This window comes from Vulpes vulpes, chromosome 1 (assembly GCF_048418805.1).
Source record: "Vulpes vulpes isolate BD-2025 chromosome 1, VulVul3, whole genome shotgun sequence".
Classification (NCBI taxonomy): Eukaryota; Metazoa; Chordata; class Mammalia; order Carnivora; family Canidae; genus Vulpes; species Vulpes vulpes.
The window spans coordinates 5404894-5431269 of NC_132780.1; the positions used below are offsets into that span (position 1 = coordinate 5404894).

Below are 26376 nucleotides of genomic sequence, written 5' to 3' on the forward strand. Positions count from 1 at the left end.
CTCTCTCAGTCTTGTAGAGAAGAGGACATTGACCAAATGACCTCATGCATAATGCCTGACTTGCCACCTGTGGCACCTGCTCCTGAGAGATGTGCAAGAGGGGCTTTTAGAGCACAGAATGGAAGTGTGTGTTGGGATCTCAAGAGCCCGGGGAGGTGTCCCAATGACAGGAAAGTCCCACAAGGACACTGTATGTGAAGGCCCCAAGTGGGAAGATGTTTGGCAAAATCCCAGGGGCTGAAAATAAGGCCAGAGAGTGGTCGGGGACGGGGCAGAGAACGGCAGCGGCTTCACAGCAGTTCCAGGGGCCGTCCCCACCGGATCTCCTGCACACGAGCTTGGACCCCGCCCTGACACACCTGTGCTCTGACAACAGACCCTGGCTCCAGCAGGTCTGGCCTGGGAGGAATGCCCCGAAGGACTTCGCCCTGAGGAGCAGAGCACTGTCAATAATGAGGGACTGAGTAACCCTGTGCTGTCCAGAGGGCTACCCAAGCACCATCCTGATGAGCCAGGGGATCCCAGGAGGAATGGACAGCAACTTTTGTGTTAATATGTATTAACATATTAGCGTGATCAGAACAAAGAGAAGCCGGCATACCAAACGGGTGATTTATTTTTTTTACATATAAGCTTAGGAGGAAGCTAAGTTAAAAAAAAAATCAATCAAGTGAATGATTTAAAGAGATGTAGGAAATAAAGGTTTACAGGATGAAAGTCTCGAAGGTCATAGGCAAACCTCTAAAGTTTAGGAAAAATGAAGTGATCTGATGCAAAGGCCATCTCGTAGGAGGGACTCATAGTCAGTGACGACACACAAGGAGGACCAAAATTCAGGATATCACGCTCCACCCCTCGTCCTGGACTCTCCCAGAATTCATCTGTTCCATCAACACATGTTTACTGAGCACCTACTATGTGACAAGCCTATGCTGGGCTCTAGGGGTATCATAGTGACCGAGAAGAAACCACTCTCCGACCTCGTGGAGCTGACATTCTGTGGAACGGATGGATGGCAATCAGATAAACAAGTGTTGGCCAGATAGTGAGCATGCTAAGAAGGAAATTAAGCAGGGCAGGATGGAATGTGCAGGGCCAGGCTGCTGTTCTAGAAAGAGGCCATTTGAGTAGAGAGAGGAAGGAAGCAAGAGAGAGAATTCTGTCCATTTCTGGGGAACGGAGATCCAGGGAAAAGCGAAGATCAGGCACAAAGGCCCATGGTGGGAATGTACTTGTTATGCTCAGGAGCGAGAAGGAGACCAGCTTGCCTGGAGGGGGCTGGAGAGCCAGAGCAGCTGCCCAAGGGAGCCTCGTCACCGAAGGCCCTAGAGGCCACGGTTAGGACTCAGGCTTTCACTCGGGCAGATTGGGTTGTTGCTGGAGGATTATACACAGAGGAATGTTAAGGAGGGGCTGAGGTTTCTAAGACCCCGCTGGCAGCTGTGCGGACAATGAGCACAGCTGGTCAGCAGATGCAGGCAGAGGGCTCAGGAGGCCAAGTGAGAGGAAGTGGGGATGGCGAGAGGGGGCAGGTCAGGACCTCTTTCGTAAGAAGAATTGGTGGAGCTTTGCGAAAGCTGGAGGGGAGGGAAACAGGAATCCAAGAGAGCCACTTCCTCAGCTGTCGAAGACGGTGGAAGGAACGGGTTCGAGGAGAACACAAGTGTGCTCCATCTACACTGACCACGTCAACAGGAAAAAGTTGATGGCAGCCCCCCTCCCTTGGGAAATTACAAGCTGAGGAAGACTCAGAACCCACGGCATGGTGGCTTGGAGAGACGGGAACAGACGCGTGAGATGACGGTTGGCTGGGCTAGAGTAGAGGTGAGCACGGACAGGCCACCCCATGTAGGAAGGAGGACACCTGGGCACCAGGCCAGGGTCATGGCAACATGGGTCTCCTTTTCCTTCTTCTCCCGCCAACCTCCCGGTTCCTCCTGGCTGAGACAAGCCAACCCTGGTGGCCCCCAATCCTGTCCTGTGGACAGTGCCTGTGCCAGGCGGCTCTGTTATCCTCATTGATGAAAGGGCTCCAGGCCAGAGAGGGCCACTCCAAAGCCTCCTCCCCTGGGCCAGGCTTGGGGACTCTCAGCACTGCTCAGGAGTAGCCAAGCGTCTTTCTTCCCCACCTTCCTGGCTCTTGACTCTGGCCTGCTCCCAGGACAGGAGGAGACAGGCAGAAGGCCCACCCCCAGTCTGGTGTGTCTGGAATACCTTCCCTGGGGAATGGGAGGGAAACCATAGGGTCTCTCTGTCAAGCCCAGGGCAGGGCTGAGTAGCCAGAGATGTGTGACTCAGTGTCATCATGGAGTCAAGCACAGCAAGTGACAATATCCCTAAGAATAACAGCTCACTTTTGCAGAGCGCTCATTCCATGACAGCCACCGTGCAAAGTGCTTGCTGTGCTCGTGATTTCTCACAGGCCACCCACGAGGTCGGTGCTGCCAATATCCAATATTATCAGCTCCCTCAGAAGGGAAACTCAGGAGCCGCCTGGGTGGCTCAGTCGGTTAACCATCTGCCTTCGGCTCAGATCATGATCCCAGGATCCTGAGCTGGAGCCCCACATTGGGCTCTCTGCTCAGCAAGGATCCTGCTTCTCCCTCTCCCTCTGTCTGCCACTCCCCCTGCTTGTGCTCTCTCTCCATCAAATAAATAAATAAATAAAATATTTAAAAAGAAAAAAAAGAGGAATCTGAGGGACGTCACCGCTGACAATTGGTAGGACTAGGATTTGAATCAGGTCTGTTTGCCACATGCTTGTCAGCTGCACACGCAGCTAAGTGCATCACACGTGTGGCCGCCCTAACCTTGTGAGGAAGGCCCTATCACTATCCTCACCTTATAGTCCTGGGCACATGGTCAGGTGGGGGGTGACAGCCAGGGCTCACAGTGGCACCTAGTTGCCTAGCTCCGCTGCTTCCCTGGATGGGGGGGGGAGTCACCCAAAATGGTGGTCACCCACCATACCACCTGATGTCAATTACAGGAAGAACTGTCAGTTACAGGAAGACTCATCAACAGGAAAGAATCATCTGTTACAGAAAGTATTTAGAACACTTGATCACCCAAAATGGAGGCCATCTACCTCTTTGGAGGAAAAGATGGAAGGAAGAGTAAGGGCACCACGTCACGGAGTCCTGCTTCCACCCTGGCCTTCTCCATAGGCCTTGGCCACCAGACAGCAAGGCATGTCCATCAGCCTGCTGCACAGTTTCCTCTTGTTACTGTGAGCAATGCCTGGAGTTATGCCAGCAGAGGCCACAGGTGCTCCTTCTAGGTGACTATCAGGGATTTCAGTCCCCAGTGGGTCTCCTGTCAGAGACCTTCAGGACCCTTCCCACCAGCAATTGAGATTGCCGGGGGTTATAACTTTTTATTTTGAAATAATTATAGAATCACGGGAAGTTGCAAAAATAGAACTTTTTATTTTGAAATAATTATAGGTTCACAGGAAATCGCATGGGTTGAATAGAGAGGTCCAGCGTGCCCATATCTTACGCAATTACGGTAGCGTATCAAAACGAGGAGTGTGGCATTAGTACAGTGTGTGTGTACAGTTCCAAGTCCTTTTATCACATGTCTAGATGTATGTGATGATGACTGCAATCACGATCCAGAATTATTCCCTTACCACAAGGCTCTCCCTCGTAGTCAAGCCCACTTCCCTTTGACCCTGGCAACCTGTAATCTGTTTTCCATCTCTATCATTTTGTCATTTCAGGAATGTTACATAAAAGAAATCATATGGTTTATGACCTTTTGAGGTTGACTTTTTTTCTTACTCGGTGGAATGCCCGTCAGAATCCTCCGAGTTGTGTGTGTCACTATTGTGCTGTGCTATTGCCACTCCATGGTATGGATGGAACACAGTTTAACGGTTCACCTCCTAAGGGACGTGCTGGTTCTTGCCAGTTTTTGGCTATTACAAATAAAGCTGCTGTGAGCAATTGTGTAAAGGTTTTTGTGTCGACATAAGTTTTCAGTGTGTGTGGGGGGGTGGATATACGCCCTGGAATGCAATTGCTGAGTCGTTTTTAGAGAAACTCACAAACTATGTTCCAGAGTGGCTGTAACCATTTTACGTTCCTGCCAGCAATGTATGACTGATCCAGTTTCACTCTATCATCACAAGCATGTTGTCTTGTCATTAGCTTTTATTTTGGCTGTTCTAATAGCTATGTAGTGATATCTTATCATAGTCTCGATTTGCATTTCACTGATGGCTAGTGATGTTGAACATCTCTTTGGGTGTTTATTAGCCATCTGTGTATCCCCTTCTATAAAATGTCTCTTCATGACTTTTGCCCATTTTCTAATTGCCCATACAATCCAGTTACTTAAAGTGCACAGTCCAGTGGTTTTATGTATATTCAGAGTTGTGCAGCCATCCCCACAATCAATTTTAAAATGTTTTATTTTAAGTAAACTCCACACCACACGTGGAGCTCAAACTCGTAACTTGAAGATCAAGAGTCTCATGTTCTACTGACTGAGGCACCCAGGCACCCCAACCACAATCAATTTTAGAACATTTCATCACCCCCAAAATAAACCCATACTCATTAGCAGTCACCTGCCATTTCCTCCCAGTACCCCCACCCTGGCTCTAGGCAACCATTAAATCTACTTTGTATCTCTATAGATTTTCCTTTTCTAGACATTTCATATAAATGGAATGATATAATATGTGGTCTTTTGTGATCAGCTTCTTTCACTTAATGTTTCCACGTTCACTCGTGTGGCAGCATCTATCAGTATTTTATTTCCTTTTATTGCTAAATATTTTATTGTGTGGATATACCATATTTTGTTTATCCATTCATCACTTGAAGGACACCTGGGCTGTTCCTACTTTTTGGCTTTTATGAATAATGTCACTGTGAACATTTGTGTTCAAATTTCTGAGCGGATATGTTTTTTCCCTCGGGTGTATACCTAGGAGTGGGAGTGAAGAGTTACACGGTAATTATACATTTAACCTTCTGAGGAATTGTTTTGAGGTTGTTTTCCAAAGTGGCTGGACAATTTTACATTCCTACCAGGAACATATAAAAGATTCAGTTACTGCACATCTTTCCGGCATTTGATATTGCCACTATTTTTTTTCTATTTTTTATTTTAGCTGTCTAATAATAATAGGTGTGCGGTAGTATTACCTCATTGTGCTCTTAATTTGCATTTCTTTAAGGCTATGATTGTTGAACATCTTTTTATTATTTTATTTTATTTTATTATTATTAGTGTCAGGGGTAGAATTCAGTGATTTATCAGCTGCATGCAACACTCATCGTGAACATCTTTTTATATGATTATTTGCTATCCATATATATCATCTTCAGTGAAATATCTCCTCATGTCTTTTGCCCACTGTGAAAATTAATGAAGGGGAACCTCACAAAAATGGAGCAGGGAGGCTAGAAGGGGAGGCTAAAAGGGGGAGCCACACCAATTCAATGTCAATTACCGAAAGAATGGTTAACTACAGACCCCAAAAGAAGAATTCTCAACAGGAAAGAATCCTCAATTGCAGGCCCCAAACGGAGAAAAAATGCACATTGCGTCTCCTGCAAGAAATCAACTATCCCTGGAAGTCAGCCAATGAGAAACTGTTATCACCCTGGACTTGTGCTTTTCTCTAGTGGACTTTTATTCCAAACAACCTCTTTTAACTTGTTCCTTGTCCATAAAATAATGATCCTCTCCTTTGTTGGGCCTGCCTGTGGTTTTACATAGCTTGCTTGTCCCACATTGCAATTTTCTGTTATTCTCGAATAAACTAATTTTTGCTGGTAAAATAACTTACTGTCTTATTTTTAGGATTAATGCTATCTTCTAATTTGAGTTTTTCTTAATGTTGAGTTTTGAGAGTTCTTCATATATATGCATTCTAGATATGCAAATATTCTCTTTCAGTCTGTAGTTAGTCTTTTTATTGTCTTATCAAGGGCTTTCACAGAGAAAAACAAAACAAAGCAAAATCCCCAAAACCCTCAAAAACCCCCACAAATTTTTAATTTTGATGAAGTTCAATTTATAGATTTTTAGGGGTAATGCTTTTGGTCTCAGGTCCGAGAATGCTTCATCAGGCCCTACATCCCAAAGATTTTCTCCCATATTACCTTCTAAAAGTTTTATAGTTTAATGCTTTGCATGCAATCTATGATCCACGTTGAGTTCATTTTTGTATAAAGGGTGAGGTTTGGGTTGAGGCTCATGTTTTGCTTATGGATATAGCCAATTATTCCACCACCATTTGCTTAAAAGACTTATGTTTATTCCATTGGATTGCTTTTGCTTCTTTATAAAAAATTAGTTGGCCACACTTATTTGGGGTCATTTCTGGGTTCTTTAGTTCATTCAATGGATCTATGTGTTATTCCCCCCGCCCCAATACCATAGTTTGGATTACTGTATGTTACTTTATAATAAGCTTCAAAATCAGGGTAGGCTGACTACCCCTTTATTCTTCTTCAGAAATGTTCTATCTAGGGACACCAGGGTGACTCAGTTGGTTGAGTGATCGTCTCAATTTCAGCTGAAGTCATGATACCAAGGTCCTGGAATTGAGCCCCCATCAGGCTCTGTGCTCAGCAGGGACTCTGCTTGAGGATTCTCATCCTCTCCCTCTGTCCCACCCTCTACTCATACATGCACTTTCTCTCTTTCTCTAAAATAAATAAATAAATCTTAAAAAGGAAAACAAATATTCTATTGTAGCTCTCTTCCATATAAACTTCAGAATAATCTTGTCTATAGCTACACAAATTTTTGCTGGGATTTTGAAAGTAGTTACATTAAATCTGCTTATCAACTTGGGGATAATTGACATCTTTATTGTGTTTAGTCTTCCAATTTGTGAATATGGTATTTACTTAGGTCTCCTTTTATTTTTTCAGCAGGGTTTTGCCATTTTACAAGTATACAAGTATACTTTTACAGTATACAAGTCTTATATATGTTTTTAGATTACATCTAATTATTTCTTTTTAAAAAGCCATTATAAATGGAATTGTATATTACATTTCAATTTCCATATGTTCATTGTCAGTATTTTAAAAAGTGACTAATTTTTGTGTGTATCTCATATTCTGCAATCTTGCTGAACTTCTAGTACTACACTGAGTAGAGTGGTGATAGTAGGCACCCTTGTCTTGTTCCCAATCTTGGGGGAAAGTACTGAATACTTAATTTATTTATTGAAAGCACCGCATACTTTTTTTTAGCTTTGGGTTTTCTAGGTGAGTTATAGATCATCAAGTTGAGAAATTTCCTCTCTATTCCCAGTTTTCAGAGAGTTTTTGTCATGAATGTGTGTTGAATTTTGCAAATACTTTTTTCTGCAACAATTTATATGATCGTGATTTTTCTTTAATGTATTAATATGATTATGTCATTTGATTTTCAAAAAAATTTTTTTAAAGATTTATTTATTTATTCATGATAGACACACAGAGAGAGAGAGGCAGAAACACAGGAGGAGGGAGAAGCAGGCTCCATGCCGGGAGCCCAACGCGGGACTCGATCCCAGGACTCCAGGATCATGCCCTGGGCCAAAGGCAGGCGCCAAACCGCTGAGCCACCCAGGGATCCCCTGATTTTCAAAACTGAACCAGCCTTGCATCTCTGGAATAATATCCACTTGGTCATTGTGTATAATTCTTCCTATATATTTCTGAATTCTATCTGCTAATATTTTGGTAAATTTTTTTTTCTCCTGAGGAGTTTTGGTCTGTAGTGTTCCTTTATACTGTTTTGTCTTGTTTGTTTCAGGGTAATCCTGGCTTCAGAGAATGGGTTGAGAAGTGTTCCTCTGACTGTTTTCTGGAAGAGATTATGTAGAATTTCTGTTACTTCTTTAAACATTGACTTGGATGCTTCAGTAAAGCCATATGAGCCCGGAGAGTTCTTTTTCATATTTTAAATTATCTCAGTGGTTATAGGGTTGTTCAAGTTTCGTGAATTGAGTAGTTTGTACTTTTTGAAGAATTGATCCATTTAATCTAAGTTTTGAAATCTATGCACATAAACTTGTTCATAGTATTCCCTTAATACCTTTTTGATGTCTACAGGTCCTGTAGTGATACACCATTTCATTCTTGATGTTAGCAATTTGTCTTCTCTTTTTGTTAGCCTTGTTAGAGATTTGTCAGTTTTATTGGTATCTTCATGGAGCCTGATGTGGGGCTTGATATCATGACCCTGAGATCATGACCTGAGCTGAAATCAAGAGTCAGCTGTTTAACAAACCCAGGTGCCCCTGAAGCTTTTCTTCTTTTATTTTATATTTTTAAAAAAAGCTTTTATTTTTATTTACTCATGAGAGACACACACAGAGAGAGGCAGAGACATAGGCACAGGGAGAAGCAGGCTCCATGCAGGAAGCCTGGTGTGGGACTCAATCCCAGGACCCCGGGACTACACCCTGTGTCAAAGGCAGACGTTCAACCACTGAGCCACCCAGGTGTCCCTATTTTCTATTCTTAAAAAGATTTTATTTATTTATTTATTTGAGAGAGAGAGATAGAGATAGTAAGATAAAGCACACGTAGGGAGGAGAGGGAAAAGCAGGCTCTCCACTGAGTTGGTAGCCTAATACAGGGCTTAATCCCAGGACCCCAGGATCATGCATGACCTGAGTCGAAGGCAGACGCTGAACTGACTAAGCCACCCAGGTGCCCTGCTTTTCTTCTTTTAATGTAAGCATTCAATGCTATACATTTCCCTCCTGTACTTAGCTGTGTCTCACAAAATTTGATAAGTTCTATTTTCATTTTCTTTCAGTTCAATTTTTTAAAAAAATTTCCCTTGAGATGCCCTCTTTGACCCATAGATTATTTAGAAGTGTGATGTTTAGTTTCCAAGTCTTTGGAGATTTTCCTGTTACTGACTTCTAGTTTGATTCCATTGTGATTAGAAAATATACTCTACATGATTTCAATTATTTCAACAATTTTAAGTCTTGTATTTTAGCCCTAAACTTAGTTTATCTTGGTACATTTTCCATGGGTTCTTGAAAAGAACGTGTATTATGCTGTTTTGGGGTCAACTGGATCCTGCTGGTTGATGCTGTTGTTGAGTTCTTCTATGTCCTTGCTGATTTTCTGTCTAGTTGTTCTATCATTTGTTGAGGGAGGGGTGCTCAAGTTTTCAACTATAACTGTGGATTTTTCTACTTCTCCTTTCATTTCTGTTGGGGTTTGCTTCATATATTTTGCAGCTCTGTTGTTTGATACACATATCAAAATGTCTTCTTGGTGGCTATGTCTTCTTGGTGGTTTGACCCCTTCCTTAAAATATAATATCCCTCCCTAGCTTTGGTCATTTCCTTTGTTCTGAAGTCTACTTTACCTATTTGTTTATATTTTTTTCCTATTTGTTTATATTGAGATATAATTGACATATAACATAAATGTACAACATGATTCAAAATTTTATATATTGTCAAGTGATTACCACAATAAGTCTAGTTAACATCCATCACCACACAATTACAATTTTTTTCTTGTGATGAGAACTTTTAAGATCTATTCTCTTAGAAACTTTCAAATATAACAATATTATTAACCATAGTCACCATGCTGTATATTACATCCCCAGGACTTATTTTAAAACTAGAAGCCTGTACCTTTGGCCACCTTCACCCTTTTGCCCACCTCCCCAACTCCTGTCTCTGGCAAACACCAATCTGTTCTTTGTATATATGAGTTCATTGTGTTTGTTTTTTAGATTCCACATACAAGTGAGGTCAGACAATGTTTGTTTTTCAGTTTGGTTTATTTCACTTAGCATAATGCCCTTAAGGTTCATCCATGTTGTCACAAATGGCAAGATGTCCTTCTTCCTTGTGGCTGAATAATAGTTCATTGTATGTGCACACCACACTTTCCTTACCCATTCAGCTACAGATACACACTTAGGTTGCTTCTATGTCTCGGCTATTGTAAATAATCTGCAGTGAATTTGGAAGTGCCATATCTTTTTGCATTAGTGTCTTAATTTTCTTTGGATAAATACCCAGAAGTGAAATTCTTGGACCATTTGGTAGTTCTATTTTTAATATTTTGAGGAACTCCCATGGTTTTTGCATTAATGTTTTCATTTCTATCAGCTAAATACCCAGAAGGAGAATTGCTCAAACACAGATTTTTAATTTTTTGGAAGAACTCTACTTTCTTTTGATTAATGTTAGTATAGTATATCCTTTTACATTATTTTTCAACTTGATTATATTTGAAGTTATTTTCTTATGGACAGCATACAGTTGGGTCATGTTTTTTATTCACTCTGTCAATCTCTTTTTTCATTTGTGTATTTACACCACTTACATTTAATGTAATACTTACATGGTAAGGCTTAATTAAGCCTGTCAGTTTGCTTTTGTTTTCTCTCTGTTCTCTCCGTTTTGTTTTGTTTTTTTTCCTACCTGTGGGTCTCTTGAACAATTTTAAAATTCCATTTTCATTTATCTAGTGTTTTTGAGTGAATAACTTTGCATAGCTTTTTAGTGATTGATCTAAGTATTACATTATATAGAACTTACCAAAGTCTACTGGTTTCAACATTTTACAAGTTCAAGTGAAGTATAGAAATCTCACCAACCTTCACATCTCTTTACCCTCTCCCATTTATAATTGTCATAAACATTTCTTCTACTTACATTAAGAACAGCATTACACAGTGTTATAGTTTTTACTTTGATTGCCAAACATAATTTAGAAAACTCAAGAAGAGAAGGAAAGTCTATTGTATTTACCCATAGGTTTGCTCTTTCCGTGTTCTTTCTTCCTTTTTGATGTTCCAAGATTTCTTTCTTTTTTTTAAAAATCATTTTCTTTCTGTTTAGAGAATTCCCTTTAGCTGTTCTTTTCAGGTCTCTGTTGGTTAAAAATTGTTAGTTTTCCTTTATCTGAAGATGTCTTGATTTCCTCTTCATTCCTGAGGGATATTTTCAGTAAATATAGGTTTCCAAGTTGATAGTTCTTTTCCGGGGATCCCTGGGTGGTGCCACGGTTTGGCGCCTGCCTTTGGCCCAGGGCACGATCCTGGAGACCCGGGATCGAATCCCACATCGGGCTCCCAATGCATGGAGCCTGCTTCTCCCTTTGCCTATGTCTCTGCCTCTCTCTCTCTCTGTGTGACTATCATAAATAAATAAATAAAAATAAAAAAAAATAAACTAACAACTGACATAAATATCTAAAAAAAAAAAAAAGTTCTTTTCCTTTAGTATCTGAGAAATGCTGTTTCAGTTCCTTATGGCCTCCATGGTTTTTGATACAAAGGCTACTGTCATTTAAATGGGTTTCTCCCCATAGGTAATGTGTCATTTCTCTGTGATTGCTTTCAAGATTTTTGCTTTGTCTTTAATTTTTAGAAGTTTGACTATTATGTGTTTTGTCATGGATTTCTTTGGATTTATCTTGTTTGGGATTCACTCAGCTTCTTGAATCTGTAGATACATGGTTTTTGTTTTGTCAAATTAAGGACATTTTTCAATCATTATTTCTTCAAATATTTTCTCAGCCTCACCCTGCCTCTCCACTCCTTCTGAGACTCCAATGACATAAAAGTTAGATCTTTTGTTATACTAGCCAGACATGCCCCTGGAGCTCTGTTAATTTTTATTTGTTTGTTTATTTTCTTTCTGCTGTTCAAACTGGGTAGTTTATATTGTTCTATGTTCCATTTCAGTGATTGTTATTTCTATAATTCCCATTCTGCTGTTGAGCCCATTCATTAAGCTTTTTATTTCAGTCATTGTATTTTTTTAGTTCTAAAATTTTCTTCTTTCTTTGCTGACACTCTCTATTTTTTCATTTGTTTCAAGCATGTTTGTAATTGCTCATTGAAACATTTTTATAATGGCTGCTTTAAAATCTTTGTCCGATAATTCCAACATCCGTGTCATCTTGGTGTTTGTGTCTGATTATCTTTTCATATTCAGTTTGAGAACTTCCTGGTTCTCAGTATGACAAGTGATTTACAATTTAAACTTGGACAGTTTGGGTATTATTTATGGGATTGGATCTTATTTAAATCTGTGTTTTAGCAAGTCTCCCCTGCCACCGCTTCAGTGAAATAATGGGGGCACTGCCTCATTACTGCTAAATGGGAGTAGAAGTTCAGGTTCTCCACTCAGCCTCTCTTGACATCTGGTGTGTGTGTGTGTGTGTGTGTGTGTGTGTGTGTGTGTGTGTGAAGTTTTCTTATTACTGCTGGGCAGGAGTAGTAGATCGGGTTCCCCAGTATGCATCTACTAATATCACCCTAGCTGGGAGTGGGAGGGGTACTTCATTACTACTCTCCACATGGTTTCCATATAGATTCCACAGTAGGAGGTGGGCTTATGACCACTGAGTGACAGTAAAAGTCCTGACTCTCCCCTAGATCCCCTCTTACATCACTCCAGTGAGGAGAATGATCACCATGGGTGGTGGTGAATGTTCAGGCTCCCCATGTGGTCTCCAATGACACTGTGAGGAGGAATAGCCCAGTGGGGATGGAGGGCCCAGCTCCACACTCAGCCTGGCACCACTCAGATGTGGTATGGGGCAGTGGCCTGGGTTCTTCATTATGGCCTAGCAAGGGTGGAAGTCTAGGGCCCCACTCAGCCTTTGCTGTCAGCAGCAGGTTTTTCTGATAGTTAGCTGGAGTAGAACAGTTATTGCCTGAAAGATGTCTGTCTTTCTGGGTTACCCTTTTCTCAGTTTTTGGCCAGAGGAGCAGAATTTTGCTGAGCGTTCTTTTTTTTTTTTTTTTTTTCTGCTGAGCATTCTTTTGTCTGTGTCCACTGGCATTTCCAGTCGCTTGCTTCTTCAGTATCCAATCTGGGATATATAAATAAAGAGAAAACCCAGAGAATTCACCATCATATCATTCCTCAGGTCCCAAGGTCCCTAACCAGTGTGTTCCTCTCTCAATCTTTCGATGTCTTCTTGTGCTTGTTTTATAACATCCAGGGTTTTTAGTTGTTCTCAGCAAAAGAAATAGGGAAGAATACATCTTTCCAGAACATTACTGTTTTTGAATGAGCTGTGCTTCCCCTTCTCCGTTTCCTTCTCAATGGCTGGCCATCAGTAGAGTTTGGTGATGCCAGATGCAGATTACTCAGAGACGTCCTTGATCATCTGTAGGATTTGAATGGCTTTGTCTGATGCCACTAGAAGGCTGACCAAGTGGTAAGTTTCCAGTCTCATGACTTGCCCAATTCAATGACACTTCATGTAAGTTATCTTTTTTCTTCCTGATATCTATGTGTTCTTCCCTAGAACCGTCGGAGCCGCTGAAGCATCAGTGTGAATAGGAATCAGACTCTTGACCATTCTTGCCTCTGAAGGGAAAGTATAAGAATGAGAATAACTGGATGGTATCACTAAACTACAAATACTTTCAGATTGCCTTGGGCCTTTTCCAACAGACTGGCAGTTCTAATCTGTTTGTCTTGAATTTTTAGCATTTCCTGAGAGCTGGATAGAGGGGAAGTTGTGGAGGAACCAGCTCTAACTATCTGATATAGAAATTCCATATACTGAAACTAAAAACTGACCGTGGATGCCCGAATGTGCCCTCCAATCTGCCTTCGAGCCCACATTGCCCTCATTCCCTCTTTTCCCAACTCTCCACTTTGCCATGCCTCTTGGTTGCCCTGAGAGTCACAGAGGGAGGCAGGGGGTGTGGCCAAGGAGAGTGAAAATCCTTCACTGTGCTTCCCCTTTCACTCTCAGATGCTGCCAGGGTCCCCGAAGAAGGAAGACACGAGACAACAGGTAAAAACTATTTTGCTCTCTTATGCATTCAGCAAGCCAGTATGGAGCAGCTGCTGTGTGCCAGGCACGATTCTTGGGGCTGGGAGCACAGCAGGAAGCCCTCCTCTCTCTTGCCTGTGTTATAACTGATTCTGAGCCCTGTCTTTGAGTATGCCCCCTGACGGGCTTAATGAGTCTTCTGAGAGTAAGATGGGTTACCAGATGCCCAGGAGGGAAGAATGGACCCAGGGAGGCTGGCTCTGAGATCTTGCAAGGCCCTCAACAGGTCTCTGATGAGCAGGCCACAGGCCTGGCTAGCATGGTCTTGTCCTGAGTCTTTGTGCTTAATGCCTATTGTCCCCAGCCTCCACACCCTCTCCTGTCTCAGCAGCCTTCCAATTCCAGGTCTGTGGTCCCACTTCTTATGTCCCAAGACTGCCTGGAGCTGCTTGGGTTGAGCACGCAGCCCTGCTCTGAGCCCTGCTCTGCTCTGCTCTGCTCTGCTCATGTGCCCTTTCCTACTTGTCCAGGTGTCCTCAAACCATTCCTCCATGAGGGGGGCTGGTGGTAGAGAGGGGACGATGGCCCAGCTACTGGAGGCTAGTCTTTGCCACAGAGAATGGAATCTAGCCCTTGCCGTAGCCCTTGTGGAAACCCAAGGGGACCCAAAGTGCATCCCTCAAAACACTGACCCTGCAACCCTGCCAAGTTGTTCACGGGAAATGTAAAATCGGTTCCGTGGTGAAAGAAGTGTGGGCAACGTACTGTACTCTAGGCCCCATGTGGGGACACGTGTCATGCTCACACAGCTGATTAAAGAGATCAAAAAAGACCCACAGTAAAGAATCTATTTAAGACCCACAGTAAAGAATCTATTTACCTTTTTAACCCAGCTTTTCTCAAGTGGATGTGGCCTTGAAGACATTTTTCTGTGTAGCACTATTAGCACCCGCAGAGCTGGTGTCAGTTCTGCCTGGAGAGTCTGCCCCAGTTTGGAGCTCTCACCCCTAACCCGTGCTTGGTCCAGCCCAGCATACTACGCCTGGGGACAGACTCCTTCCTGCTCAGCAAGCAGGCTAGCTTTCCCCACTCAGGTACTAGACACCCAACAGCATTTGGCATGAGCCACGCAGCCTGAGGAGATAAACAGCCTGAGGGGGTGAGGGGCCTTTGATGCATGGGAAATGTCGCTGGCCAGGTGGGAGGGGTGCAGGTCTGCGTGAGACCGGAGACACACTCTGTCACACATCCTGCTAACCCCAGAGGGACCAGCACAGAGGGGCCCAGCCATGCAAATTGGGACTTAAATTTAACTCTATGTAAATGTAACTCTATGTAAAAGTCTAGTAAAGTGGCAGGTAAGCTCATTGATGTCTCAAAGAGAGACAGATGGGCAGCAGCTGCGAAGTAGAGGCCCTTGGACTGCCTCCAGCCCATAGACAGGTTTTGTTTGACCAGCACCACGTTTGTTTGTTTGGCTGGCTGGTTGGTTTCTGATTGCAGGACATTTCACATGAAAATCTGGCTTCTTATTTCTCTTAAAACAGTAGAAGATCAGGAAGTGCTGAGCTCATGTCCCCAGTTGGCAACAATTGGCGGGTACTGAGAGACTCACTGCCTTTACTGAAAGCATGACCCCCCCTGGCTGATTTCTGTTTTCTCCCAGCCTCCCCCGTCCCCGGGCTTATCTGAGTGGGATTCTTGGACCACATTCTCCTAAGTCCTCCTAGAGCCCTCTAAATGCTGTCCTGCAATCACACTTAATTATTAGTTTTAGAGTAATTCTGTTCTTGATCTTTAAAATCAGATTTTTGGCCATGGCTCTCCCCTACATAAAATCCTTCACTAGTTGTCTCAAGGTGAGCTTCAAGTTACCCCAAGGCCTGGGATTCAAGGCACCCAGTAGTCTGGTGCCACTCAAAGCCTGAGAGCTGGGCAGGAAGTTTGTAAAATTATGGATGGATGAATGGACGGATGGATGGGTGGATGGATGGATAGAAGGAAGGAAGGAAGGAAGGAAGGAAGGAAGGAAGGCAGGCAGGCTAGGAAGAGAGACAGGCTAGCTGAACAGAGTTCTTAGGCAGACAGAATAGACATGGCATATCCACAAAAGGCCCCACGGACTTCCAGAATTCACATCATGCGATACAACCAGATGTGGTCCTCCTACGATCAGGGAAGAGGGATTGGGGCTTGGTGGGTGAGCGAGAAAAGCCATCTGAAAAGAGTAAGCGACCAGATGGCTCAAAGACAAACTCTTCTCAGCCCAGGCTCCTGCCTAGACACAGCACCATGCATCTCCTCGGCCCCTTGCTCCTGCTCCTTGGTAAGGACTGTGGCCTAGGCTTGGGTTCTGGGATGTCTGTGGGAGCTGGAGGAGGAGGAGGAAAGCTCTGGAGCAAAGAGTAAGTGTTGGGGAGGGTGGGGACAGGCAGGGTATGTGTGTGTGTGTATACACTTCTCTGTGTACCTTCCTCTCTCCCTCTATCTTTGGAGGGGAGTCTATTCATTTGAAAGCTCTTTATGTCTCTCAATAAAGCTTTTTGATCACTGTGGTGGGTTCCAGAATACTTGGCCTTCTCTGACTCATCCTATTGGAGGTTTAATCACCCCCACACTCTCTACACCTGGGAAAAGGCCTGCGTCTGGATTCCCTGTAGCTACACGATTCCAGAGAGTGGTAGTGTGCTGGAAAAGCTGACCGTGTACAGCAACTATGAATATAATGACACCACCAAGGACTTCCAGGGGTCCATTCTCTATGAGACCAAAGAGTTTAAGAAGAATCCTCCTCAGGAGATGAGGGTTCAGTTCCTGGGAAACGAAAAATTCAACTGCACCCTCCGCATCAACCCTGTGTCTAAAGAAGACAATGGCTGGCTGGGAATCAGAGTGAATACGAAGACTGACAAATGGATGGAGAAAATAAACCTCAACGTCTCTCGTAAGACCCTGCGGGATGGGTTGTGGGCAAGGAGGGAGGTGGGAACCACTCAACTCTGGGGACAGGGGTGCAAGCCAGGCTGCCTGTAGAAGCCAGGCAGGAGGTGCCAGTAAGTGACTCAGGCAACACAAGACAGTGGCGGCTGTGGCAGGCTGTGGCCTGGGCACCCGTCTCTCCTCAAGCATCTCACCTGCCACTTAGCTCCCGCCCATTCTGGAATCTGGGTCCGGGGTTGCCTGATTTTTCAAGAGAAGATGGAAATGTGGATTTTCAAGTGAAATCTCCTAATGCTTTAATGTTGATGGTTAATTCTAATAAGGCCTCCATGGCTAAATGAGACCCCTGTAGGAGATGAGTCGAGCATAGGCCTGGGACCTCTACCCCACAGCCTGTTTCTTCGGTGCGGGAGGAGGGGGGTTCTAAGCAGCCCTCCACCGCGATGATGGATGTAGCTTCAGACCTGCGGTTCTAGGGTGGCCCAGCCCTGGGGATTCCCTAAAGGAATGCCATGCTGGGTGTGTCCAGCATTGAGGCCGTTACAAAGGCAGGTTTGTCCTCCAAGAAGCCGAGAAAGGCATGGTGACCTAAACTGATAAAATTCCCTTGAGGTGAGGGAGCGAGCTTGCAAATGTTTAGGGAGCACACATCAGGGAAGGACAACGAGGTAAGTATAAAATATAAATATAAAATACGATTCCTAAGGAGCATCAGCTTTCACAAGACCTTCTAGAGAATGCTTCGGCTGAGCAAAAGTGACCCAAAGCAGAGAAAGGCCCAGAGAGAGGTGGAAGGGACCGGCTGGGGGGAGGGGGGCTCCTGAGGGGTTAATTGGGGTGGGGCATCTAACGCCAGGTGTGGGACGCTGGCATTTGCTCCCCCCAAGGTCTCCCAGGCCTCCAGCACGGCCCCTCCTCTTTCGCAGAGACGCCGCTTCCACCTCACATCCAGCTCCCTCCAGAGATCCAGGAGTCCCAGGAAGTCACTCTGACCTGCCTGCTGAATTTCTCCTGCCCTGGGTTCCCGATCCAACTGAAGTGGTCCCTGCAGGAGCCTGCCGTCACCCTGACCTCCCTGAGCACCAAGACCGTCTCCACCCAGAGCAAGCTCACCTTCCGGCCGCAGTGGACGCACCACGGCAAGAACCTGACCTGCCAGCTCTGGGATCACAAAGCGGAGCGGGTGCTCTCTGAGGACACGGTGTACCTGGATGTGAAGCGTGAGTGTCCCCAGTGCCCCACCCCGGGGAAGGACGTGGGTCTTGTCTCTTTTCCCCAACCCCGCAAGGAGTGCAGAGGGTAGCGGGCACCTACACAGAAGGAAGCATGATCAGTGCGTGGACCCACGCAGCTGGGGGAGGTCCAGCCAGGGCTGCGTCCCTCCGCCACCCCAGTGGTCAGCCCCAGGGTTTCAGGGAACAGATTCATCGTAGCATCTGCTTTGGTCTAACAGAATAACATAATTCAATATCCTCGAGCCATGACGTGAGTTGGAGATCATGTGGTTAAGTATTTTTGTTCCCCCAGAGGGGGAGGGTGTTGGGCTAAGAAATGTTTTCATGTCATTGTGCCTCACTCACTCATTCATTCATTCATTCATTCAATAAATATTTACTATGAGCCTCCTAGGTGCCAGGCCTGTTCTTGCCCATGAGGAGCTAGCACTGCAGTGGGGAAGACAATGAACAGATTAACAAAGAAATATGGAACTTAACTGGAGGCAGTGATAAGTGTACCAGGAGGAAGTAAGGCCCGGCTTGGCCAGAGGGAGCGAGAGAGGGAGGTGAACTTGGGTGAAGGGAAACACGGAGGCAGGCAGGTATTTGCCAGAAGATCCCAGGAAGAGGAAAGAACAAGGACTAAGGCCTGGCGGTAGGAGCTTGGTGTGCCTGCGACAGAGCAAGGGGCCGGAGAGCCTCAGCCCTGCGTCCCAATGGCCCAATGGTAGGAAGGATGAGCCATGGCCAGACCTCATAGGTGGCAGCAGGGTTTTGGATTTTATTCTGGGTGTGGAGTCCACTGAATGGTTTCAATTAGGGGAGTGGCAAAGTCTGATTGACGGAGTTAGGAAGACGGCTGGCTGCTGGTGGAGACCTGAACTTCTGGGAACGAGTGGGAGGAGTGATGCTCCGAGCAGAGAGACACGTTAAGAGTCTGCGACAGTCACCTGAGCCCTTGGGCCAGCCCAGCCCCGTGGACCAGGGGAGTGGCGAGTGGCTGCACACACTCGCACGCGAAGTGTAGGCTGCTGCTTTATGTGAATCGAAGCCCTGCAACTTCCCACCACGTCACACCCTCTGGGAATTCCCTACCCCCTCTCCCACTGCCTCTCTGCTCCTCTAGATGCCCCAAAGTTGAAGATTGAGGTCAGTCCCGGAGGAGCCAACGTAACAGAGGGAGAGTCTGTGATCATGACGTGCCAAGTCATCAGCAGCAACCCAGAGTACCGGAGAATATCCTGGCTCAAGGATGGGGACACACTGCAGGAGCAGGAGACATTCACACTAACTCTGTCCCCTGTGACCAAGAAGATGAGTGGAAAGTACCAGTGTGAGGCCTTCAATGATGTAGGCTCGGGACAGTCGGATGGAGTGGTCCTTCAAGTATACTGTGAGCCTCCTGGGAGCCGGAAGGGGGGCAGGCAGGGAGTCAGCAGCGGGTGGAAGCAAGGCCCTTGAGAGGTGAACAACAGAGGCCTCTGCTCACCTCCCTCCCCTGCCTCTGCACCTTTTTCCAGATGCTCCGGAACCTTCCACGGTTGAGATCCTCTCCTCGCCAGCTAAGGAGAGAAATAGAGTAGAGATGACCTGTGTGTCACTGGCCAATCCTCCTCCAACAAATTACACCTGGTATCACAATGATAGAGAAGTGCCAGGAATTACAGGCAAGGCCTTCCAGATCCCAGCGGTCCTCATCGGGCATGCTGGGAGTTATTCCTGCTTGGCACAAAACAGCCTTGGTCTTGGACAAGTTGGCCAGAAAGCTGAGTTAGACGTCCAATGTGAGTAGTCACAGGGCCTCTGGGTTCCTGAGGGTTAAGGAGGAAGGCAGATGGAGCGCAGGCGATTCCCGGGTCCTAGAGTGGATGGCATGCAGAGGCCGGGGTACGCTCCTTCGGTGGGTGCTTTGCTGCTGTTCCCAGTTGTACACTCAGCACCAGGACAGGGTCTGGCTCATTCGTGGCAGGTGCTCAGTAGATGTTTGTTGAATGAATGAACTGCAAGATGCCAGGGCCTTGTGAGGGACACGGAGGCTTGGTGCCACTAGGCAGTGGCTGAGTCCCAGAGGGGGCCTGACGTTTTGGAGAACTGGAGTAAAGCGTCTCATCGCCTTTCCATCGGAGGTCAGACCTTGTTTAGCACAGGGAATCTTGTCAGGCAGCCAAGCCCAGGACAAAGAGAATCCATAAGTTTGATCCTTGGACCCTAATGTCAGGGTCCGAGCCAGATACTTTGATGGGGTTGCTCGAATCCTGAACGTGTGGACACTGGGTGCGCCATAGGCAGCAGCGGCAGCAGTGCTTCTGGAGTGAGGATTTCATTTCCTCCTTGCAATGATTCTAGCAGGTTAGGGGCCCTTAGGACTCCATCTGACAGATAAGCAAACTGAGTCCCACGGCCCACAGTCCTGCAACGCTGAGTCACAGGGTCTGGCCATCTGGTCCAGAGCTGTGCTGTTCCCTCTCCACCCCCCCAACCCCCCGGTGAAGGCCTGCTCCACGGCCGAGGCCCCTGCGGAGACCCCCAGGCAGGGCGCCTCGGCCTCGCACACACCCCGCGTTCTCTACTTGAGCTCTGCTCTGAATCACCACGTCATCTTGCCTCAAACCACCGCCAGGCCAAGTGGCCAGGTTTCCTGTCCTTACACAGATGCAAGAGGGAAGCACAAGCCTTCCTTTGGTTAATTTAGGAACTGTGTGAAAACGGGGGGGGGGGGGTGCCTAAGGGGTGGGGGAGGCGGCCCTGGAAGGCAGTCTGGACAGCAGCTGACTCTCCCTTGCCCATCTGTCTGCTTTCTTCCCAGATCCCCCCAAGGAGGTGACCGCAGTGATTCAGAACCCCACGCGGATTCGAGAAGGAGACAATGTGACCGTGTCCTGTAACTACAATTCCAGTAATCCCCGAGTTAACCGATACGAATGGAACGTCCAAGGCTCCCGGAATAAAGTATTTTCTGAGGTGCTGGTAATTCAGAAAGTCTCCTGGGACGCCAGGCCAATCGCCTGTGCAGCCTGTAACCAGTGGTGTTCGTGGGCTCCCTCTGTCAACCTGGATGTCCAGCGTGAGTGACCGGGCGAGGGGATCCAAGAGGTAGCGCATCTGGGAAATGGGCTAAGGTTAGGGCACTGGGGCCTGGGCCAGAACCTTCACAGAGAATTGAGGGCTGAGAGTCTGGCCTCAAGGCCAAGGGGAGAGGAAATCCCGGGGTTGGGGGTGGGGGAGGAAGAGGGAAAGGGACCCAAGAGGTCAGCCGGAGCCCCTTGCTTTCCAGATGCCCCCAAGGACGTCAGGGTCCAGCAGACCAGCGCCTCTTCTGAGATTCACTCCGGGCACCGAGTCCTCCTCGGATGTAACTTCTCAAGCAGCCGCCCCAGAGACGTCCGCTTCTTCTGGAAGAAAAATGGAATCTTCCTGAAGGAAGGAAGAGAACTGAGCTTTGACTCCATCTCTCCAGAAGACGCTGGCAATTATAACTGCCTGGTGAACAACTCCATCGGACAGACCATGTCTGAGGCCAAGATGCTCCGAGTGCTGTGTGAGTGGCGGGTGCTGGAGACACGCGGGACGGCAGGTGACAGCGATCTGGGATCCTGATTTCTTCGCGTCTCTCTACAGACGCACCAAGGATGCTGCGCGTGGCCATTAGCCCGAAGGACGAAGTGATAGAGGGGAAGAAGGCAGTCCTGACCTGCGAGAGCGATGCCAACCCTCCCATCCTCCAGTACGCCTGGTTTGACTGGAATAACCAAAACCTCCGCCACTATGATCAGATGCTGAGATTGGATCCGGTGAAGGTCCAGCATTCCGGCGCCTATCGGTGCCAGGCGACCAACCGGCTGGGCACAGGCCAGTCGCCCCCCGGCACCCTCACTGTCTACTGTAAGGCCCCTTCCCTGTCCTTCTCTGCCCCTCCTTCTCCTTCCCTCCCCCGCCGCCCCTCCCCTGTCCTTGGGGCAGCCCAGCGGGTCACTCCTGGGCATGGCACCTGCTCCACACAGGCTAACCTGTCTTCCTCCTCGCAGTCTCTTCTGACCCCCTCTAGGGGGGTTGCTTCTCAGGCTGCCCCTGCCCTCCAGACATCCAGAGCTGCTACCGGGTCCCTCTTTGTCTCACCCTTAATAGGCTGCTTCTCTTTATCTTTTGAGATTTCAGTAGTTTTTTTTTTTTTTTTTTAAGACAAGGTAAGATAAAACAGCATGAAAGGGTAAATAGTAGAGACACCTCTCCTTTCTTTCTCCCTGGGGACTCCCCTCCCTCCCTGAAGGTCTCCACTACTGGCAGCTGGTTGCCTCTCCTCACAGAGCTACTCGTCACACGCACAGTCGCATAAGTGGATCTATGTCTCTATACTCTTCGTCTCGCAAATCGTGGGAGAGCTCACATGTTGCCCTGGATGTTCTTTTTTTTTTTTTTTCCACGTAATAATTCCACTCGGAGCTATATTCCTGCATGCACAGGGCATCTGAAGAGTCTGAAAACAATAGGGAAGATATTTAATTGATTTATTGCCCTTTTCAGATTAAACTTGGAGCCTGACTTTAAATTTAGGAGATCATGGCCTGCAAAGCTTGGAGACCTGAGTGTGTTATTTGGAAATGCAACATGTTGTATAAAAACCTGTTCCGGGGGTCTCCCCTTTGCAGACACCCCTGGAGACCTGCCTCTTGCCCGCAGGGCTGCACGGCCGTTGTATTCCCATGCATGTCTACCCTGTGCCTTTCCCACAGCCCTGAGTGTCCCCGGCTCTGTCCCCCTCAGGGACAGTTGCAGAAGTCCCTACATGGAAATGCTGTGTCAAAGGCCAAGTGATTTTAAGTTCTGATAAGTCTGGTTAAGCTGCCTCTAAAGAAGTTGTAGGTTTTACTGCATATTGTGTGTGTTGGGAAGAATTAGCCCTTTCCTCCCAACGGGGCCTGGGGGGCGGGGAGCAGGGGCCGGCTTTTCCCTTTCCCTGTGTCCCCTCCCCTACGTGCCTGCGGGAGGAGAAGTTGCAGGGGCAAGGGCAGTGGCCACGCAGAGAAGTGGAGGATGGATGCCTTCCCGGTGAACGAGCCAGCCGTGACCCCAGAGAGGCAGCAGCGTTCCCAACTCATGGTCGCTCCTTCCCCCACCAGACAGCCCGGAGACCATCGGCAGGAGAGTGGCCGTGGGCGTGGGTTTCTGTCTGGCCACGCTCCTCCTGGCATTCTGGGGAGTCAAGCTGCAGCGCAGGTGAGCACCCCCCGAGGCCCAGGTGAGCACCTCCTGAGGCCCAGGTCCTCAGCTCTCCCTGACTCCTTCCCTGGAAGGACCCTGGCTGGCCACCCCATAGCCCCCAGATGCCCACTGCACAGGGTCGTGGTCCCACTGCCCTGATCCTCACCGAGCTGGTCTTTATCTCCTAGCTGGAAGAGGATACGGAGCCAGCAGGGGCTCCAGGAAAATTCTAGTGGGCAGAGCTTCTTTGTGAGGAATAAAAAGGTAGGATATGGGAAAAGATGAAACAGAGAGCAGACAGAGATGCATCAAAGACGGGGTGCAAAGAACACTGTGGGGAGGTCTGGGGGTCAGAGGCCAGGGGTGGGGGATTCAGGTGGAGAAAGGAGCGGTGGGAACTGAGGCCTTGTCTCTCTCCCAGATTAGAAGGGTCCCGGTTTCCGAAGACCCCCACTCCCTGGGCTGCTACAACCCTGTGATGGAAGATGCCATCAGTTATGCCACCTTGCGATTTCCTGTTGGCGAGACCAACACACCAAGAACTAGGTACTGAGCGAGGGAGGGCCCCCGGGGGATGGTGACACTGGCAGCCAGGGAGGGCAGCGGGAGGAGCAGCTCGTGTCCCGCCTACCCTCTTTATGGCACACCCACGAGCCAGGCTCTGTTCTGGGGTGCTCTCGGGGGTCTAGGGGAGTTGGAAATAAGAGAGATCGAGCGAAAGGCTGCATCTGCGGCCATCCATCTACATCTACCCTCCCTCAGAGATGCAGGGACCCTGGAGGCAGAGGGACCTTCTCCAAACAGGGATGACACCGTCACTTACTCTGTCTTGCAGAAGCGTCGAGTGGTAAGAGGGCAGGGCTGTGGAAGGTGGGGGGGGGGGGGCTGGCCTCAGCTGTGAGTCCCAAAAGGGAAGGACTTGGTGGCCTTAGTGGTGGCAAGGGCTGGTGTGTGTGTGGGGGGGCGGTGGTTTGCCCAGGCACAGGTGCGGCCGGAGCCAGGGCCGCACCTCCCAGGCGGAGAAGCTGATTGCAGCCAGCGTGTGTGGACAAAGGGACCTGCTCGGGCTCTTGGACCCCCAAGAGGAGCCAGGGAGACAACAGGCAGGGGACGCAGACCAGGAGCCAACCTCACACAGGGCCTTTCTCAGGGCGACTATGAGAACGTGGTTCCAGAAAATGTAGAAGACGAGGGGATACATTACTCGGAGCTGGTTCATCTTGGGGTTGGGGAGCGGCCTCTGGGCCAGGAAGCGGTGGAGTACGTGACCCTCAAGCACTGACAGGCCAACCCCATGGAAGCAGAGGCTCTGAGAGACTGCAAAGGCCAGGTGGGCGTCGAGCTCGCCCGGGGCCTGCTGCTCAGCTGCAAAGTCCCGCGGCCTCCCCGCCAACTTACATGCACACACACACACACACACGCACACGCATGCATGCACACGCACACAATTACCGAAACCTCAGTCGGCGCACAGAACTTCCTCCGTGGCCCGGAGACAGGCCCCCGTCTCAACACTGGTAACCCTGCCCCCCCTCCTGAAGGCTCGCTCCCCGTCCACTCTCCTTCCCATCCGGGGAGTCATCTAAACACCTACCCTGCACTGCCCAAATCATCTCGCCTATCCCCTACCATCTGCCACCCCCTATCCCCTCTCAAACCCCGTCCGCAGAGGGCTGTGTCCCTGCTGGGATCAGCTTGTTACTGTATTTTTTTCCTTTCCCTCTCCAACCTTCGAGCCCCTTACCCTTGCTCTGAAAGCCCCACTTACGAATCCTCTGCCTAGTTTCTTCTGCCTCTGGGGCAAAGCGCAGGGAAAGAGGGGCTGTCCTGAGTTGGGGCTGGGCTCTCCTCTAGTATCAGCGAGGCATTCCATTAGCTGCTGTGACCCCCCCACCCCCGCACGGGTCTGGGGGGCTGAGACACATGCCGATGTGGACAGACGTGTAACACACACAGAGCTGCACAATAAAAATGGCTCAGACGCCACTTCAAAGAACCTGTGCACTGTTTCCAGTCCGTGGGGTCAGAGTGAGAATGGAGAGATTTGGGAGAAGGGAAATGAATTGGAGGCAACCTCAGGATCCATTGTCTTATTGCAAAGAACGCACTGGCCCTGCAGGCAGACGGGCAGGAGGCTGAGCCCTGACTCTTCCACTTCACTGGCTCAGGGATCCTGGGCAAGCTCACCAGCTTACTGAGCCTCATGTCTGTAAAACGGAGCTGCCACTACTCACGGTGCCGGTGGTTCAAGAGAGGAAGTGAGGGCCAATCGTACATATGCTGGAGTCACATTATAAGAAACCTGACACAACAGCCAAGAGTCTCTAAAAACCAGATTGCTATCTTCTTTGCCTCATAAGATGGACCTAAGAAGGGGAAGCCTCTCCGTCACTCCAAGCTGCTCTCAAAAGTCACCCTGCCAAGGTCGGTCACGACCCACAGTTGCCCACAGTTGCCCAAGAGCTTCTCGATAAGGCAACTGCCTTGAGAAACCTCACCGCTTTTCTCTTACCTACCGTCACTGCCACCAGTTCCCTGTCATGTTCTGCTAACTCTGACTTTCCAGCGAGGTCCCTTCCAGCTTCCCCTCCGCTTCTCAGGTCTGACCTTTCTCCACCTATTCTTAGAAGCAGAAACATGTGCTCCATCAATCGGCGAGAGGATGCGAATTCCTGGCCCGTGGTGGGTGCTCCCCAAGTTCCACCTTGCTTCCTTGCCCTCCCTTCCCATCTGCTCAGTTCCCGAATGCTCCCTGAGAAGACAACGCTCTGGTCCTCCCGGAATTAGGCCAGAGTGGGGCACTGATTTCCCCATCAATCCACTTTGTTCCCAGTGTGATTGAGCATTTCTGGAGGAAGGGGAGACTGCAAGAACTCCCTTTCAGGGAGAGAGTAGGGGTTTGGGGTTACTGTCTCACGAATGAAGTCCAGTATCGCTCACACATTCAACTCTTTATTCAGCAAATATTTACCCAGCACGTGTCAGTGCATCCAGCATAGAGCAGTCATTGGGATATAGAAAAGAAATGGCAGACGCCTAATCTGGGGGATCTCTAGTCTTGGGTGCCCAAAAGGTTTTAGGGCAGGATCCCCTCAAAGGAGCTGAAGACAGCCTTGACCCCAGTGAGGCCTGGCACAGGCTCCCTGGCAACCAGCAGGTGCCCCGCCAGCCTGTCCGAGCCCAGCTGCTGACATAAACCTACTTCGTGACCAATTGCCCGAGAGATGTGGCTGTAATAGGCACCGCGGAGGTGTGCAGGGCAGGTGGTCAGA

General features: G+C 48.0%; 1 protein-coding gene across 9 annotated transcripts; it reads left to right on the forward strand.

The window, feature by feature from the left end:
- The first annotated feature begins 1547 nt into the window (after positions 1-1547).
- On the forward strand, positions 1548-25100 carry CD22 (CD22 molecule). Of its 9 annotated transcripts, none has more exons than XM_072751015.1 (17): positions 1605-1824; positions 13084-13181; positions 13272-13369; positions 13728-13769; positions 16014-16074; positions 16315-16692; positions 17615-17908; positions 19032-19298; positions 19426-19689; positions 20712-20969; positions 21180-21443; positions 21524-21787; positions 23023-23119; positions 23293-23368; positions 23526-23650; positions 23867-23951; positions 24255-25100. In XM_072751015.1, exons 3-17 carry the CDS (start codon positions 13367-13369, stop codon positions 24384-24386), a joined length of 2610 nt encoding a protein of 869 aa, XP_072607116.1. In that variant the 5' UTR covers positions 1605-1824; positions 13084-13181; positions 13272-13366; the 3' UTR covers positions 24387-25100. The 9 variants fall into 9 exon arrangements, with proteins under 9 accessions (XP_072607101.1, XP_072607138.1, XP_072607116.1 ...); XM_072751008.1 differs by having other exon boundaries at positions 1620-1824; positions 13081-13181; XM_072751021.1 differs by having other exon boundaries at positions 1620-1824; positions 16288-16692.
- Positions 25101-26376: the final 1276 nt, after the last annotated feature.

Coding starts and splice junctions, on each gene's coding strand:
- CD22 (XM_072750992.1), top strand. CDS start 13,555: ATGCCCGAATGTGCCCTCCAATCTGCCTTCGAGCCCACATTGCCCTCA. Junction 23,651..23,866: donor ACCAACACACCAAGAACTAG/GTACTGAGCGAG, acceptor ACCCTCCCTCAG/AGATGCAGGGACCCTGGAGG. Junction 23,952..24,254: donor TCTTGCAGAAGCGTCGAGTG/GTAAGAGGGCAG, acceptor GGCCTTTCTCAG/GGCGACTATGAGAACGTGGT.